General features: G+C 43.0%; 1 protein-coding gene across 2 annotated transcripts in view; it reads left to right on the top strand.

Annotated features, from left to right (window-relative positions):
• Window positions 1-4599, top strand: part of Znf608 (zinc finger protein 608) — a 106679-nt gene extending 102080 nt beyond the window's left edge. Inside the window, exons 7-9 of one of the 2 annotated variants that reach the window (XM_070011238.1) lie at window positions 149-302; window positions 2638-2719; window positions 3619-4599. In XM_070011238.1, coding sequence (XP_069867339.1) covers window positions 149-302; window positions 2638-2719; window positions 3619-3625 — 243 coding nt within the window. In that variant the 3' untranslated portion in view covers window positions 3626-4599. Of the gene's footprint in view, window positions 1-148; window positions 303-2637; window positions 2724-3618 lie in introns of those variants that run through there. The other variant, XM_070011237.1, reaches the window with a different exon arrangement.
• The last annotated feature ends 11197 nt before the right edge of the window (window positions 4600-15796 follow it).

Raw genomic sequence — 15796 nt, 5'->3', positions numbered from 1 at the left:
GGCTTTGAACCAAGATCCTCAGATCTCAGCCTCCTGGGTAGCTAGGAGTACAAGGTGAACCTCCAAGTCCCCAACTTCCTCTCCCTGTCCTTTTGATGAATGGATACAGGATTGCTGCGGCGTTAACAACGGTTTCATTCTCTTGCAGCCTGTGGAAAAGACTTCGGCGGAGCGGGAGCGGGAAGCAGAGAGGGAGAGGGACCGCCACTCCCCCTTCGGCCAGCGGCACCTGCACACGCACCACCACACCCACGTTGGCATGGGCTACCCTCTGATCCCTGGTCAATATGACCCTTTTCAAGGTCAGCAGCTCTCTTGTTCTTCTATCTCCTTCAATGAGGCTTTACTAAAACATTACTAAAACATTTACTAAAACTTTACTAAAACATTAGCTCCTGAGGGAGAGGGGCAGGAGACTCGTGCCTGCACACACACACACACACACACACACACACACACGCACACACACACACATGCACACACGCACGCACGCACACACACACATGCTGAGTTTTGAACTCGGGGCTTTTCCATTGCTGGGCCGGTCCTTCACCAGTTGAGCCACACCACCCCTGGAAGCCCAAGGTAGTTCTTGCAGCCCTTATGGGCTCCCGAGACTGGGGAGCATTTTGAACTTATTTCCTGGCATTTCCTAGTGACACAGATAAGTCCATTCCCACATGTAGAAATGGCGGCCACTTAATAACTGTCACTGGTTGATGTTATCAGAGGCTTACTGTTATCTCCAAGACTGAGGGTGGCGGCCAGTGTCTGGGGCATTGACTATAACAATCAGAAGATCAGATATCTACTTCTGGGAAATTGTAGAGCAGAGGAAGGGAGAGGGAGAGGCTTGGGTGAAATTATTTGTCCTGATTTCTGTAGGCTTTTGAAGTTGCTATTTTCCCATGCAAATAATGGTAGGAGTTTAGCAGGTGATAACACTTGGTAGCCAAATTTAGGAGCTGCTCCAGCCCTTCACTGCTGTGGCTCTTACTAAACACGAAGGTCTAGGAAGAGAACTCTTCTGTGAAGAAGCTCTGACGTGAAGTCACATGCGGGCATCCGTTGGTGGTGCACTAGTTGAGCATGCGTTACTTGGCCCACTCTGCCCCCTTGTAAGGGCAGGCAGTGACGATCGTTACCAACTGAGCAGTCTGCCCGAGGTCTTGTCTTTCTCAGCTCAGGCAGTTATAATGAAGCACCGCAGAGTTCAACAGTAGATACTTGTCTTACAGTTCTGGAGGCGGGAAGTTGGAGATTGGGGCGCCAACTATGCTGGGGTTTTTTTTATTATTATTATTGAGTTGTTGAGGTACTGGGGTTTTAACTCGGGGCCTGCCCCTTGCAAGACCACACTTCCAGCTCTTTCATGCACTGACTATTTTTGAAATAAAGTCTCCCTTCCTCCCCAAGCCTAATCCATCGATTAGCCTTCTCTTTGTGCCTGAGATGGACTGTGTCCAGCCCCTTCCATTGAGATGGAGTCTCTTTGTCTTTTCTGATTGGGCAGGTCTGCCATCCTCCTGAACTTGGCCTTTTAGGTAGCTAGCTAGGGTGACAGGTACAGCTCAGCTATCCCTTGGAAACGGATCTTTTGAATTTTCCTGCCCAGACTGGCCTCAACCTCAATCAGTCCTCCTGTTCTCAGCCGCCCAAGTATCTGGGACTCTAGGTGTGAGCCACTGTGACTGGTTTTCTGACTGCTTTTGGTGAGGACTCTCACTAGTAGGTGAGGTCACACACATGGTACTCCTATGTGCGAATGTGGCCTTTAGTTTTGTTTATTCTCGTTACGTGATATTAAATGAGAGTCTCCCTTTTTCCTAAGTGAAAGAGAAAGGGACTTTATTTCTAATCCATTACAGCTATGTGTATATGAGAACATGAGCATATCTTCTCATTTTCATATGTTATCGTATATGCTGTTACTGCTATAGTGTCTTAAATTATCTCTGGGGGAAAAAAAGAAAATACGTCCAAGTAAAGAACATAGAAGAACATAATTTTCTCTCTGATTTTAATTACTCTATTTTCCCCAGAACTATTTCCTGTAGAAGATTTAAAAATTCTCTCTTACACAGCTTAATGCAATTTGGAACTGTTGCATTTTATCTTTACTAATGGAGACTATTTTGAAGTTTGATTTAGAGCTAGAAAGCTTGTTAAATTTGATTTGCTGATTCCACATATGTTATGAGATATGTGTGTTTAAATCATCGAGGGAAAAAATGTCAGTATGATAAGAATTATTATAAAAGCATTCTAAGTAAATAGCAGGTTGCTTCTATAATTCTCGGTGACTTTCGCTTCCTATTGTTAGCTGGTATCTTTTTTCTCTCTCCTGAGCTTTCTATTCAGGAATGCATGCAAACCATTTAGCACCATGAGAGCCAGCGAGATGGAATGCTATATCCCCTTTGAATAGCGATTGAAGAGACCACAGAGTGTTCCTTAAATGGATATTGGGTGGAACAAGTGGTTTCCCGTCTGCCCTTGCTGCATAGAACACGTTGTATGCCCAGAAACAGACACAGGTTGCTGGACAGGCTTTGCCCCCCTACCTCTGGCAATGTACATACTCTTCTCTTTCTAAATGTCATGGAAACCCTATGATTTTTTCCCCCACCATTATAGGCTTGACCTCGGCTGCCCTGGTTGCCTCTCAGCAGGTGGCTGCCCAGGCCTCGGCATCGGGAATGTTCCCTGCACAAAGAAGGTAAATATCCACAGGGAATTTGAAATTCCCTTTGTAGACAGAGACATCTTAAGGATTCCCAGGAAGCAAGTACACCCTTGGTAGATGAAAAATATAGTTCCTTTTGGTTTGTTTTTGGGTTTTGGTACCAGACTAGGGCTTGACCTCGGGACCTGTCCTTTAGCTTTTTCACTCAAGGCTGGGGGCCTACCACTTGAGCCACAGCTCCACTTCTGATTTTACAGGGTTAATTGAAGGTTAAAGTCTCATGGGTTTTTCTGCCCTGGCTGGCACCGAACCATGATCCTCAGTACTCACCCTCCTAAGTAGCTAGAATAACAGGTGTGTGAACTACTGGTGCCCAACTTATTTTAGTATGTTTAAATAGAAGCAGAAAATGGATCCACCCATTTATTATAACACTAAAGGCAATGTTGGTTCTATGATATCTTAAAATCCTAACTGCACGGGAAACTAAGATCAAAAGGATTGCAATCTTAGGCCAGCCCAGGCAGAAAGAAATGCGCAAGATTCCATCTTGGAAGAAGCTAAGAGTGGTGGCAGGTACCTGTCATCCAAGCTATGCTGGGAAGCAAAGAATAGCATCCCAGGCATGGACCCCAGGCAGGAGGGTACAGTGAGACGCTATCAGAAAAATAATCAGTACAAAAAGGGACAGGAGGCATGGTTCAGCAGCAAAGCACCCCCAAACACCCAAAAACCAAAGAGGAGGATAATTTAAACGAATTAACCTATTGATATAAAATTAGCATTTTCTCCAAAATGTATACTATTACTTTCTCTGGAACGGCATTCGATGAATTGAATAAAACTAAATAAACCTTTCAGTCTCACTGTTCTGAGAATTTTATGATAGACACTGATGGAACCCTGGGCTAAGATGTGCTTTTCTTTTGCAGAGAATAACAAGATTGGCAGTGTACGTTGTCATGTGACTGGATCACATGGAGAAGCGCTTTATACAGACATCAGTTCCATGGTGTTAATTTGAAATGCCTTAATGGCAGGCAAAAACCAGTCATTTCATTTTTGTAAATTACAGATTTTATCACAGAGTAACAAATGTTGCTGTAATTAACTTCTGTTTTATATATATATACGTATACATATCTGTATATATACATATATATATATATATAAATATAAATATAAATATATTCTTTACTTTTTGTATCAGTAACCAGGCTCGCACCACACAGGGTCTGTTGCCAAACCACTCAGTAAAGGAGAATTAAAAAAAAAAAATGTATTTGTCACATTGCAAAGTGTTAGCCACAAAAGGCTGCTTACTTTTCTTTTTCCTTTTCCTTTTACATTGTAAATAAATAATGTTATATATCAGTGTGCCTGAACCCAGCATACCCTCCATCTATTTCCCATCAGCCCCTCAGCAAGGCGAACTGTGATGATGACACTTGGTGCAATTGACGATGCCCCGGATGTAAACGTTTTCGTAGTCACTGTTTGTACTTGTGTATTGTGGAAAGAAGTACTTTGGAAGGCACGGGGTTGCCAGTACCACAAAAACTGTGTTGTATATAATGTAAAGATTAAAACGGGGAAATGATGAGCATCTGTGAATAATGAAGTGTCATTGTTTTGATAATCCTGAATGGCGGATAACCCAATAGCCTGCACACCAGAGACATCTGTGATTGTTCTATTACTTGAATAGTCCTGCAGTCTTTTTTTTTTTTTCCTTAATGTTTACAATTATCCAGTTTTAGAAGAGAGAGACTTTAACGCCATTGCCTGGTTACTTGTTTTATGCTGTAATCTAGTTTATTTTATGTAAAATGTATATTGAATGCTTTCCTTTTTTATACCTGCCTTAAATAATTTGGCAATCAGAATTAAAAAGGTTTTTTTTTTTAATAATGCCTTTCTGTCTGTCTCATGTTCTTTCTACTTGACTGATTGTGATTATAACTTTCAAAGAAGGGTTTTTTGTTGTTTAGTTTTAGTTACGTGTGTGTGTGTGCGTGCGTGCGTGTACACGCATGTGTGCACTCATCCTACAGATTCAACTTGCGGCCTGGGTTCTTTCCTTGAGCTTGTGTACTTGAAGCTTGTGCTCTACCAGTTGAGCCACTGTTGTACTTCCAGCTTTTTAGTGGTTGATTGGGAATAGGAGTCTCATGGACTTCCCTGGTTTGGGTGTAGACTGTGATCCTCAGATCTCAGCCTCCTGAGTAACAAGGATTTTACAGGCATGAGCCACCAGTGCTTGACCTAAACTCTTAAGATATAGTACCCCTTCCTCACGTGACACAACTGCTGTACTTAATTTTGTGAATGTATATTGACAAGATATTTACTTCAGGGGCTGGGAAGGTGGTTCAGTGGTAGAGCGCTTGCCTTACATGCATGAGGCCCTGGATTTGATTCCTCAGCACCACATAAGCAGAAAAAGCCACAAGTGGTGCTGTGGCTCAAATGGTAGAGCACTTGCCTTGAGCTGAAGAGCTGAGGGACAGTGCCCAGAGTAGAGTTCAAGCCCCACGACCGACAAAAAAAGATATTTACTTCAAACATGGAAGCACAACACTGCGTTCTGTGGTATGGAATCATGTTCCAAAGATGCTATTCTTATGACATGTGGACAGTAGATACAAACACACAGAAATTCAGTCAGTTGGATGATCACTACAATGATGTACTAGACTATTTTATGCCAAATTTTAACTCCTTGACTTTTTCTTTCTTATCTTTTTTCCTTCCATCTAACAAATACCTGTGCCAGGAGCTCCTAGCTCACATCTATAATGCTAGCTATTCAAGAGGACATCTGAGGTTCATGGTTCAAAGCCAGCTCCAAGCAAAAGAGTCCATGAGACTCTTATTCATTTATTTATTTATTTATTGGTCGGTTGTGGGACTTGAACTCTGGGCTTGGGTGCTATCCCTCAGCTCTTCAGCTCAAGGCGAGCACTCTACCATTTGAGCCACAGCACCACTTCCAGTTTTCTAGTGGTTTATTGGAGATAAGAGTCTCATGGACTTTCCTTCCCCAGGCTGGCTTTGAACCGTGATCCTCAGATCTCAGCCTCCTCAGTAGCTAGGATTACAAGGTGTGAGCCACCGGCACCTGGCTCCATGAGACTCTTATCTCCAATTAACTACCAAAATGCCATGTGGCATCTCTCACATGGTAGAGAACCAGGTTTGAGAATAAAAGCAAAAAAAAAAAAAAAAGGAAGAGTACAAAGCCCTGAGTTCAAGCCCTAGTACCAGCATTCACATGGCATGCACATGCACACACATACACACAAACACACTATTGAGGACCTACCCTAGTTTAGGAGGACCGTTCAGGGTCCTGGGATATCATTACAATAAACAAAAGCAGACAAAAATTCCTATCCTCATATACCTTGTATTTTCTAGTAGGTGGGACAAACGTATAAAGTATATAAGGAATATACAAAATATGTTAGATGGTTCATGAATGCTTTAACAACAAATAAAAAGCGGAAGCGTAAGGGCCTTGTGGTACACACGAGTAAATAGAGCTTTCTAGGACATTGGCTAAATTCTTATCAATTTACTAAATTGATGAAGAAGGAGGTCCAGGCCTACTTCAGCGGGAAAAGCATGCTGGGAGATGGGAAAGTAGGCCAGCAGTCCTCAGGTGAGAGTATGCTTGATTTTTTTGTGCAATTAAAGGGATGCTAGTGATAACCCCCAAACCCAAAGCCCCCTGCGTCCTAACCCCAAGCCCCACCTCATCCAGCTAGATTGATTTCATTGATTGCTTTCAACTCACAGTTTTTATGACTTTACCATAATTGCTAATGACAGTTCTTCCACATGGTTCACTAAAGAGTGCTTTAAGTGACAAAAGTGCTCTTAAGTAACAAATTTATCTAGGTATTCTTGGCTAGTTCTACTTAGACCCCTTGGCTTCACAGTTGATTTTTGCAATCGCAAAGACATGACTACTTCAGATAGGCCACCTTAGACGTAGCCTTCTGCCTCACAAATTGAATTCCTGTAGAAAGAGGAGAGTGTCTTTCAATTCTTTCTCCTCTTCCTCCTCCTCCTCTTTTTGCACTAGTACTGGGCTTGAACGTAGAACCTGGGTACTGTTCCTTTTTTAGTGAAAGTTGGTGCTCTATCACTTGAGCCAAAGCTTTTGGTGGTTAATTGGAGAGAAGAGTTTCACCGATTTCTGTCCAGGCCGGCTTTGATCCTCAGATGTCAGCCTCCTGAATGGCTAGGATTAAATAAATTATCCATTGGCAAATTTCATCCACATATTCATATAGAAACACATGTTTGTGATTTATTCCTATTTATTTTTGCAGTTTATCTTATGTGTTTATTCCTACACATGAGAATATCTCACTTATTTTAACCATTTTTTAAGACACTTTTTTCCAGTTCTTAAGCCACATCTCTATACTTCCTGCAGACTTGACTCTCGACGAGTATATGTTTATGTGTTGAGAATATCATGTCTACTCTGTCTGCTCCAGCCCTTCATGCTACTCCAGTTCCTGAAAAACCCCCTCATCACCAGAATAAATACAGGATCAGGGTTGAGGTCAGCTTTCAGTAGTTCACTAATCATATACCTGTTATTTGCTGGGCCCCTTCTGTGGATTCCTGAGCATTTCCTAGTTCTCCATACTAGCATTTATATCATGCACGTGGAAGCTAGTCTTGCATCTCTGCAAAATGAATGGGGGTATGTTTGTTATCTACCAGGCTTTTCATGTGAATGTGTGTGTGTGTGTGTGTGTGTGTGTGTTTGTGTGCATGTGCATGTATGCTTGCATACCCATGCCAGTACTATGGCTTGAACTCAAGGCCTGCGTGCTGTCATTTAGCTTTTTTGCCCAAGGCTGGCACTCTACCATTTGAGCCACAGCTTCACTTCCAGCTTTTGTTTAATTATAGATAAGAATTTCATGGACTTTCCTGCCTGGGTGATCTTCAAACTGTGAACCTCCCATCTCAGCCCTCTGAGTAGTTAGAATCACAGGTGTGAACCTCCAATGATCCAGCTCCTATTAGGCTTTTTGATCACTTCAACTCAGATAGTGAAATCAGCTGCATTATAAATAGGTGCATTATACCATGCTCAACTCTGCTACTATAAGAGAGAGCAATGCTGTTAAATAGAGACACATGATTAAAAGTACAATGTGATTTTAGTAGTTTTCCCCAATAGGCTTTACTGGAACACTATTTGTGAGTGGTTTACATTAACTACTAAAGGAAATTTTGTTTTCTTTTTTCTGGTTAGTATTGTCTTTGGTAAAGAATACAAATCTCAAGTCTGGGGCTTTTTTGTATTATGTGTGCCATTTTTTTTCTGGCCGAGGATCTATTCAGTACTGAATGGTGAATTAAAGATTCCCAAAAGACAAGCCTACTTGGCACCATTATATTACTATGATGAATCTGCCATTAATATGCTTCTAATTGTTTTACTTTTATAGACATAAAATCAGTCCCCTTAGTGACTAATAATAGGGTTTATTGATTTTACTAAACATTATTCATTCCAGGCCTGCTCCGATCAGGCTATCCTGAACATATGCAGAAAAGCCTGCAATGCTGACCCAGTGCAAATTAACTTGGAGAAATGAGAATGGAGAGTTGTTTACAGCTGTGGCCCCATTGAATACAGAATATTAAAAACAGAGGAATCGGCTCTATATAGAACCATTTATTCCTAGATGAGGGTCTCAGATGGCTTTTTCATGAAAAGTTGCCAATGATGTTCAACCCAGGTTATTAACACACACACAGTGAAAGGCTGGCTTTAACCGTTCACACAGGCAGTGACCCTGATTTAGTGTGGTTTTAGCCCCAGGGTCTGTGAGTAACCACTATGAATAGCTCTGATACAGGATAAAACAGCAGTTTAAGTGATAATTACTGGTCAGTTTTTCCCTCTTTGACTCTGAAAAAGAGATCAGACTGGCAAAGCCATTTATGATTTTTTTTTCTGTCATTCACCACAGTCCTCCAGTCTCTGCTTGCGGCAGGAGTCCCATTATAAATGCTATTTATGTTGTTAACTTAGGAGAAAAAACAAAGTCAAGACCCACAGTTCAACTGCCAGCAGGGCCTCAGCCTTAGATTCTTTTCTTCCTTTTTTTTTTTTTTAATTTAAATCATCTTTTAAAGACAGGAATGAATAATTCTCAGACTGACCGCCACTGACATTTCGAGCAGTTAATTGTTGGGGACTAGCCTATGTATTGTAAAATGTTTTAGTGGTATCCCCTGGCTTCTCCCCAAAGGCAGCAGCTGCACCCTCCCTACAAAGGTTTTTGTTGTTTGTTTCTGTTATTTTTGTTGTTTTGTGTGTGTGTTTGTGTGTGTGTGTGTGTGTGTGTGTACGCACGCACGCACATGCGCGTCAGTACTGAGGTTTGAATCTACAGCCTGAGTTCTGTCCTTTATCATTATCACTCTACCACTCTAAGCCATAACTGCACTTTTGGCTCTTTTGCTGGTTAATTGGAGATATGAATGTCACAAACTTCCTCAATGGCTCTAAACCTTGATCCTCAGATCTCAGCCTCCTGAGTAGCTAGGATTACAGGTGTGATCCATTGCTTTCCAGTTCCTCCCTACAAGTGTTAAGAGGTCATACAAGGTTTAGAATTCCCTGCCTGGTCCCTGCCTCATAAGTAAACCCTGAGTCCTCTCTTTCTCCCTTCTCTTTGTCTTTCTCTTCTGGTGATACTAGGAAGTTGAACTTAACAGCCTTGCACTTGCTATACTGATGTTCTACCACTTGAGCCTTTGTTGCTTTAAGAACTATGAGATCCATTAGTGCTACTTGTAGCTTCACAAAAATACAATGGGTACTGTCATTTTTCCAACATGGATAGAACTGGAGCAAGAATATTTCTAGGATCCTCAAGCAAATTGGATTAATACAGATTTTAACACAATAATTAGTACTTTTTTTCCTCCCATCCTGGGGCTTGAACCTCGGGCCTAGATGCTGAGCTTTTTGTGCTTAAGACTACACTCGGCCACTAGAGCCACAGCTCTGCTTCTAGCTTTTTGTGGTTAATTGGAGATAAGAGGAGCTGGGAAGGTGGCTCAGTGGTAGAGTGCTTGCCTAGCAGGCATGAAACCCTGGGGTTGATTCTTCAGTACCACATACACAGGAAAAGCCAGAAGGAGAACTGTGGCTCAAGTGGTAGAGCTAGCCTTGAGCAAAAGAAGCTCAGAGACAGTGCCCAGACCCTGAATTCAAGCCCCAGGACTGTGAAGTGCAGGGGACGGGGGAGAAAGAAAGAAAAATAAAAATAGATAAGAATCTCACAAACTTTCCTGTCTAAGCTGGCTTTGAACTGAAATCCTCAGGTCTCAGCTACCTGAGTAGCTAGGATTACAGGCCTAAGCTGCTAGCACCTGGCTCACACTGATTTTGCAGGTTGAAAATTAGTTCAATTCTGAAACTATATCTTAGAGTTAAATTTAGTTCAGTCTTATCAATTTACAATATTATTAGCCCTTTGAGATATTATTTTCTCCTAGAGTAAAGGCTGTTAATTAGTTAATTTGGAAAACCTAGAAAATCAGGTAAATGTTTTTTTAAAATTATTTCTTATTTAACTTGATATATCCAAACAGAACCTTTCAACTTATAAAATGGTTCAATGAGGTGCTTTCATTCTTTATTATAAAATTATCTTTAAGTAGTTGCACAAAGGTGTTTTAATTCAATATATCTATTTATGAATACAATGTGAGTTGCTACGATTGAACTCAAATTTCCTTCTCTTAAGGAAAGTCATTTATTTTGTGTTAAGGAATAAACTTTAAAATATCAGAAATATTAGAGTTTCTGTGGGTTTTTTTTAAACCTTAGATCATTGAAAAATTGGACAGGAACATACTAAATTTGAGATATGGAGAAAATGCCTCCAGGGCTCAAGGCCCTCACGGTAATGCCCCTGACCTGTGCAGGGTCACGTTACAGTCCCAAGTCTTCTGGGCCTGTGGCTGCTGCCCCTTCTGTTGTCATGAGCCTCTCATACAGATCTGCAACCTGAATTCCCCTACATATAACCTAATATATTCATGGATTCTGTAGATCAGAATATGAACACCCTTGAAGGGTCATTATTCTCTCTACCAGTACACCCAGCACCATTTCCTTTTTGCCTAATTATAATAGCAAAATGGTGGGACACTATGGCCATAGTATATAAAATACCATAGCTAGTAGAAGATCAGCATGTCTGCAGTACTTACTGTATACTGTGCTTCTCTATGCATTTCATATGTGACTACCCTCTTGTTATCATCACCAGCCTGTGTGCCAATTTAGAGTTGACAGCATTAAAGCACTGTCTTGGTCTGGGCCTGTGGTTCTAAACATGGGAGGCTTATTTGGCTTATAGTTCTGGAGGCTGAAAAGTCCATAATTGAGGAGCTGTTTCTAGTCCTCGCCTTCTTGTTACATCACAGTGGCGTGGGTAAGAGAGAGGGCGTGCACTAGGCTTCTCCTGAGACAGCTCACTCCCATCCCATGACAACAGCACTGCAGAGAGGATAGCTCAGGAGTCATGCCGTGACCAGATCACCCCGGTCAACACTATTATACTATACACCCTCTCAACACTATTATACTATTATACTATTATACTTTCAACACGTGAACTTGAGGAGACATATTCCAACCACAGTCCTGGTAGTTGGCCCAAATTCACACAGGCACAGGATTTACTAATTTAATGATGCTATGCTGCCTTTGAGAAAAGATCCTGAACTCTCTAAGCTATGAGCAAGACCTATTCGGCATTCCTCTGTTGTAGTGCTACTTTCAGAGAGCGGACTCAAGGAAATGCTAACTTCTGTGGGACAAAGGCCCCATCTATATAAACCAAGCCTCAGTCCTGGCCCTGAGGACTGGAGAATCTGTAGTGCCTGGCTGCGGTTACTGCTGGAAGCTTGACCGTCTTTTCTCTTTATCACCGTGGCCTTCGCTTTCTTTAAGTACCCTATTATACCATCTAATCTTTGGATGCTCAGGGTACCAGAGCTGGGCTGGGTAGAAATATGCGTGAGTACCAGACGCAGATGGAGCATAGAGAGGCGATTTTGACAGAGACTCGTGGCTTACAGCTAAAGGCTGTCCCCATCCTCTGACAAAGGGTCTCAAATAGGCACTTTTAATTACTTCCCAATGAGACCACACTTCCTGTTCCAGAGGACTTCTAAACAGATTAGAAGAGAAAGGTAGCCAGGTACAGGGGAGTGGGTTACATTTGTAATACTAGCCACGTAGGAATCTGAGCTCTATAGATGGCAGTTTGAAGCTAACTGGGGTAAGCAAGTCTGTGAGGCTCTTCCCTCCAAGTAATCAGAAGAAAGCCACGAGCTGAGCTGTGGTGCAAGCAGAGGAACATCAGCCTTGAGAGAAAATGCCAAGGGACAGAGCCTAGCCCTCGATTCAAGTAGGGCAGTGGTACAAAGAAGAAGAAAGAAGAAGAAAGAAAGAAAGAAGAAAGGGAGGAGGAGGAGGAGGAGGAGGAGGAGGAGGAGGAGGAGGAGCAGGAGTTGTTGCTCAAACCAGGCTTTGAACTCATTTTCTAGCACCAGAACCTGCACTGCTGCGTTTTGTATATATGGAGAGGAAAAGGTCATTTGCAACACATAAACATTCAAACTCTAGTTTCTGTAATTTTTATTCGTATGGCTTTATTCTCATATGACAGTAGCCTCAAAACATAAATGGCCTAGATTTTTCTTGGCTTCTGAGAGTGGTTTGTTTCAACTAGTATTTGCTAGGGGGTGTACTATGCTAATTGATTTTTTTTTTAAGTTTTTCTTAATAAGAGTGGCAGGGGGCAGTGGCCCAAGGCGTCTTGTCCCCATTCAGTCACTAAAGAACAATAGGTCAAGCTGGGAGCCCATGACTCACGCCTGTCCACTGAGCTATCAGGAGGTTGAGATGTGAGGATCATGGTTTGAAGCCAGTCCAGACAGCCAAATCGAAGTGTCTCTTACCTCCAATTAACCACCAAAAAGCCAGAAGTGGAGCTGTGGCTCATGTGGCAGAGCTGTAAATTAGAACATGGTATCTCCCCATAACTCTCCAGTTCCACTACCACCTGTCATTGTAGATCAGATCAGAATGTTCAGCGTCCACTTCCAGAGTGCTGTTTGGAAGTGAGTAGGTGGGGCGGGATGTGCAGGCTGGCCTGGGGGTGATCCTTCAACACAATGACCATGTAGAGACACCCCACATGTCGAGCGAGGTGGATATACAGTTGGATGCTTCGGCGGCATGACACAGACACTGATTGAACCTCTCTTCACCCATGAGGAAATGTCTTCTTCCCTGAAACATGAAGCCAGGTGAACTCCAGACACATTATCTTTCTTGAGGCTGGGTCTGAGTCTCTGAAATACTACGCTTGATCTTTCTCAGCTTCCCTGCTGTGTTTATGGCCATAGCACTTCCAGAAAACAGACTCTGTCTGAGACATTAATGTTCAGAATTTAGGGGAAAGATCTTTCTCTTTCTCCATCTCTCTCCCTCCCTCCCCCTCTCCCTTTCCCTATTCCTGCCCCCCCCCTCATTTTTCTTTTCTTTTTTTAGTGTCTGTACTGGGGCTTGAATGTAGGGCCTGGGCATTATCTTTTTCACTTATGGCTGGTACTCTACCACTTAAACTTCAGCTCCACTTCTAGCTTTTTGATTAATCAGAGATGATATCTCACAGAGACTTCTGCATGAGCTGGCTTCGAACTGTGATCCTCAGATCTCAGCCTCCAGAGTAACTAGGATTACAGGTCTATCTCTCAGGGTTTTTGAGATACAGTCTCACTTTGGACTTCATGCTAGACTTGAATTGTCCAAAGCTGGTCTTGAATTTGCAACCCTCCTGCTCTACTTCCCAGTGGTGGGATTACAAAAGTGTACTACTGTACCTGGTTTTTCTGCTTCTCTTAAGAGGGAGAAAACCATTTCTAGTTATTTCTTTGGCCCAAATGAGGTCCCGTGCTCCTTATTAAACCCTCAGCAATAATAGTGAGACTTCTATGAAATCCCTCAGGCTCAAAGAGTGAGACTAATCCTGGATCTAATGGTGACAGAACCATTAGGCTAGAAGAAGGAGACAAATGACTTGTCCTACCCAGAAACCTTTCTTCAAGGCCAAAGGAAATGGCAGATTCTCCTACAGCCCTCCCTATTCTCCAGATGTTAAGTCTGTATAAGAGAATATGGGTGAGCCCAGCACGGTGGCTCATGCCTGTAATCCTAGCTACATCAGGAGGCTGAGATCTGAGGATTGCAGTTTGAAACCAGCCCAGGCAGGAAGGTCTGTGAGACTCTTTTCTCCAATAAACCAGTCAGAACAAGCTAGAAGTGGTGCTATGGTTCAAGTGGTAGAGCACTAGCCTTGAGAAAAAGAATCTTTGGTAGAGCATGTAGGTCCTGAGGCCATGAGTTCAAGCTCCAGGACTGGCACACACACACACACACACACACACACACACACACACACACACACACACACACACACACACACACACACACACAAGATGATGTGGATGGGAGGTAGTAACACTCAAACAACTCAGACACACCTCAGTTATAACTAGCTCTCCACTAGTGAACTCAGCATGAGGCACCCATGGCATTGGGGTTATTGAAGACAAGAAATTGGAAGGGACTGTTTAGAAAACCTCCTCCATGAAACAGTTAAGTGGATGCTTCTATAGGTGAGAAGAAAATCATCACTTTCTTCTACTGCTCCCTAAGAGAAGTACACACTTCTTCCTCCTCAGACTTTAGAGCCTATGAGGAAGAAAAAACTTACCTTCTCTGCCAAGCAAGCAGCCTAGGTCATCAGGATGATTCTTACAAGAACAGAGATACATGTTGGGCGTAGTGGGAACACATCTACAATTCCAGCCCTCAGAAGGCAGAACAGGAAAACTGAGGGATCAAAATCAGCCTGACCTACATAGCAAGACCTTGATTTAAAAAAAAAGAGAGATACAAGTCCGATGCTGGTGGCTCACACCTATAATCCTAGCTACTCAGGAGGCTGAGATCTGAGGGGTGAGGTTCAAAGCCAGCACAGGCAGGAAAAGTCCGAAAGACTCTTATCTCCAATTAACCACCAGAAAACTGGAAGTGGAGCTGTGGCTCAAAGTGGCAGAGCGCTAGCCTTGAGCAGAAGAGCTCTGGGACAGTGCTTAAGCTCTGAATTCAAGCCCCTCCCAACTTATGGAAAGGGGGGGCACAATTAGGAGGGTGAGGTAGACTGGAATGTTAATTAGGGTGTGTACTGGGCCTTGTTAGGCCAATAGGTGAAAACAGAAAGAACAGACTTGCAGGAGGAGAAACTCGTGTGAGGAACAAGGAATCCCTTGAGCAGGAAGAGAAAGCAGGTTTTAGAGTTTGTGACTAAGAGTTATTGAAGGCGGTTGATTGAGAAAGAGCCTTATTCTGATTATTGAGAGGAAGTGGGTTAGTTCCAGGTGCAGAGAAGAATTATTTTCTTTGCTTTGTCCTCTCTGCACTTGCAGAGAGCACAGCATAATTTGTCTGCTAGGGAGGAAGATAGAGGAGTGACCTTAATTTCCTACCAACTCTCCCAACTTGATAGATTCCTTCCATACGGGACTAATATGCATACAAGGGGAAGAAGGCAAACAAAAGGGTCCTGCGGGGGAGGTGTGTGTGGCTAGTGTCCTGCTTAGCAGGTCTAGCGTCATAGATCCCCTTGGGATGTTCATCCAGAGAATAGTTCCCAAGTACCTACCTAAGGACTAGATGCTCCTCTGGAGGACAGAGGACTAGGAGGCCCTGTCAGCCTTCTAGAGATGGCATGAGAAAGTGCTTTCCTCTGCAGAGAAGCCAGATGCTTCTGTGCTGCTAAGCAAAGGCCTCTCTACAGACCGTACTGCGTGAACACGCCCTGACTTCAGTTCTCTTCGAGGAAAGCCCATATGCTCTGAAGTTCATAAGCTCACCCTATTTGTCTGCTGTCTCCAGACACTGCTGAGCAGCCCCCACCCCACCCCCCATGACCTCAGGGATATGCTGGCCACACAGACACACTCAGTAAAAGATGGGTT

Source organism: Dipodomys merriami, unplaced genomic scaffold (assembly GCF_024711535.1).
Source record: "Dipodomys merriami isolate MVZ:Mamm:240054 unplaced genomic scaffold, mDipMer1.0.p SCAF_81, whole genome shotgun sequence".
Taxonomy (NCBI): Eukaryota; Metazoa; Chordata; class Mammalia; order Rodentia; family Heteromyidae; genus Dipodomys; species Dipodomys merriami.
The sequence above is the reverse complement of the archived record's forward strand: the minus strand, read 5'-3'. Positions and strand labels throughout refer to the sequence as shown.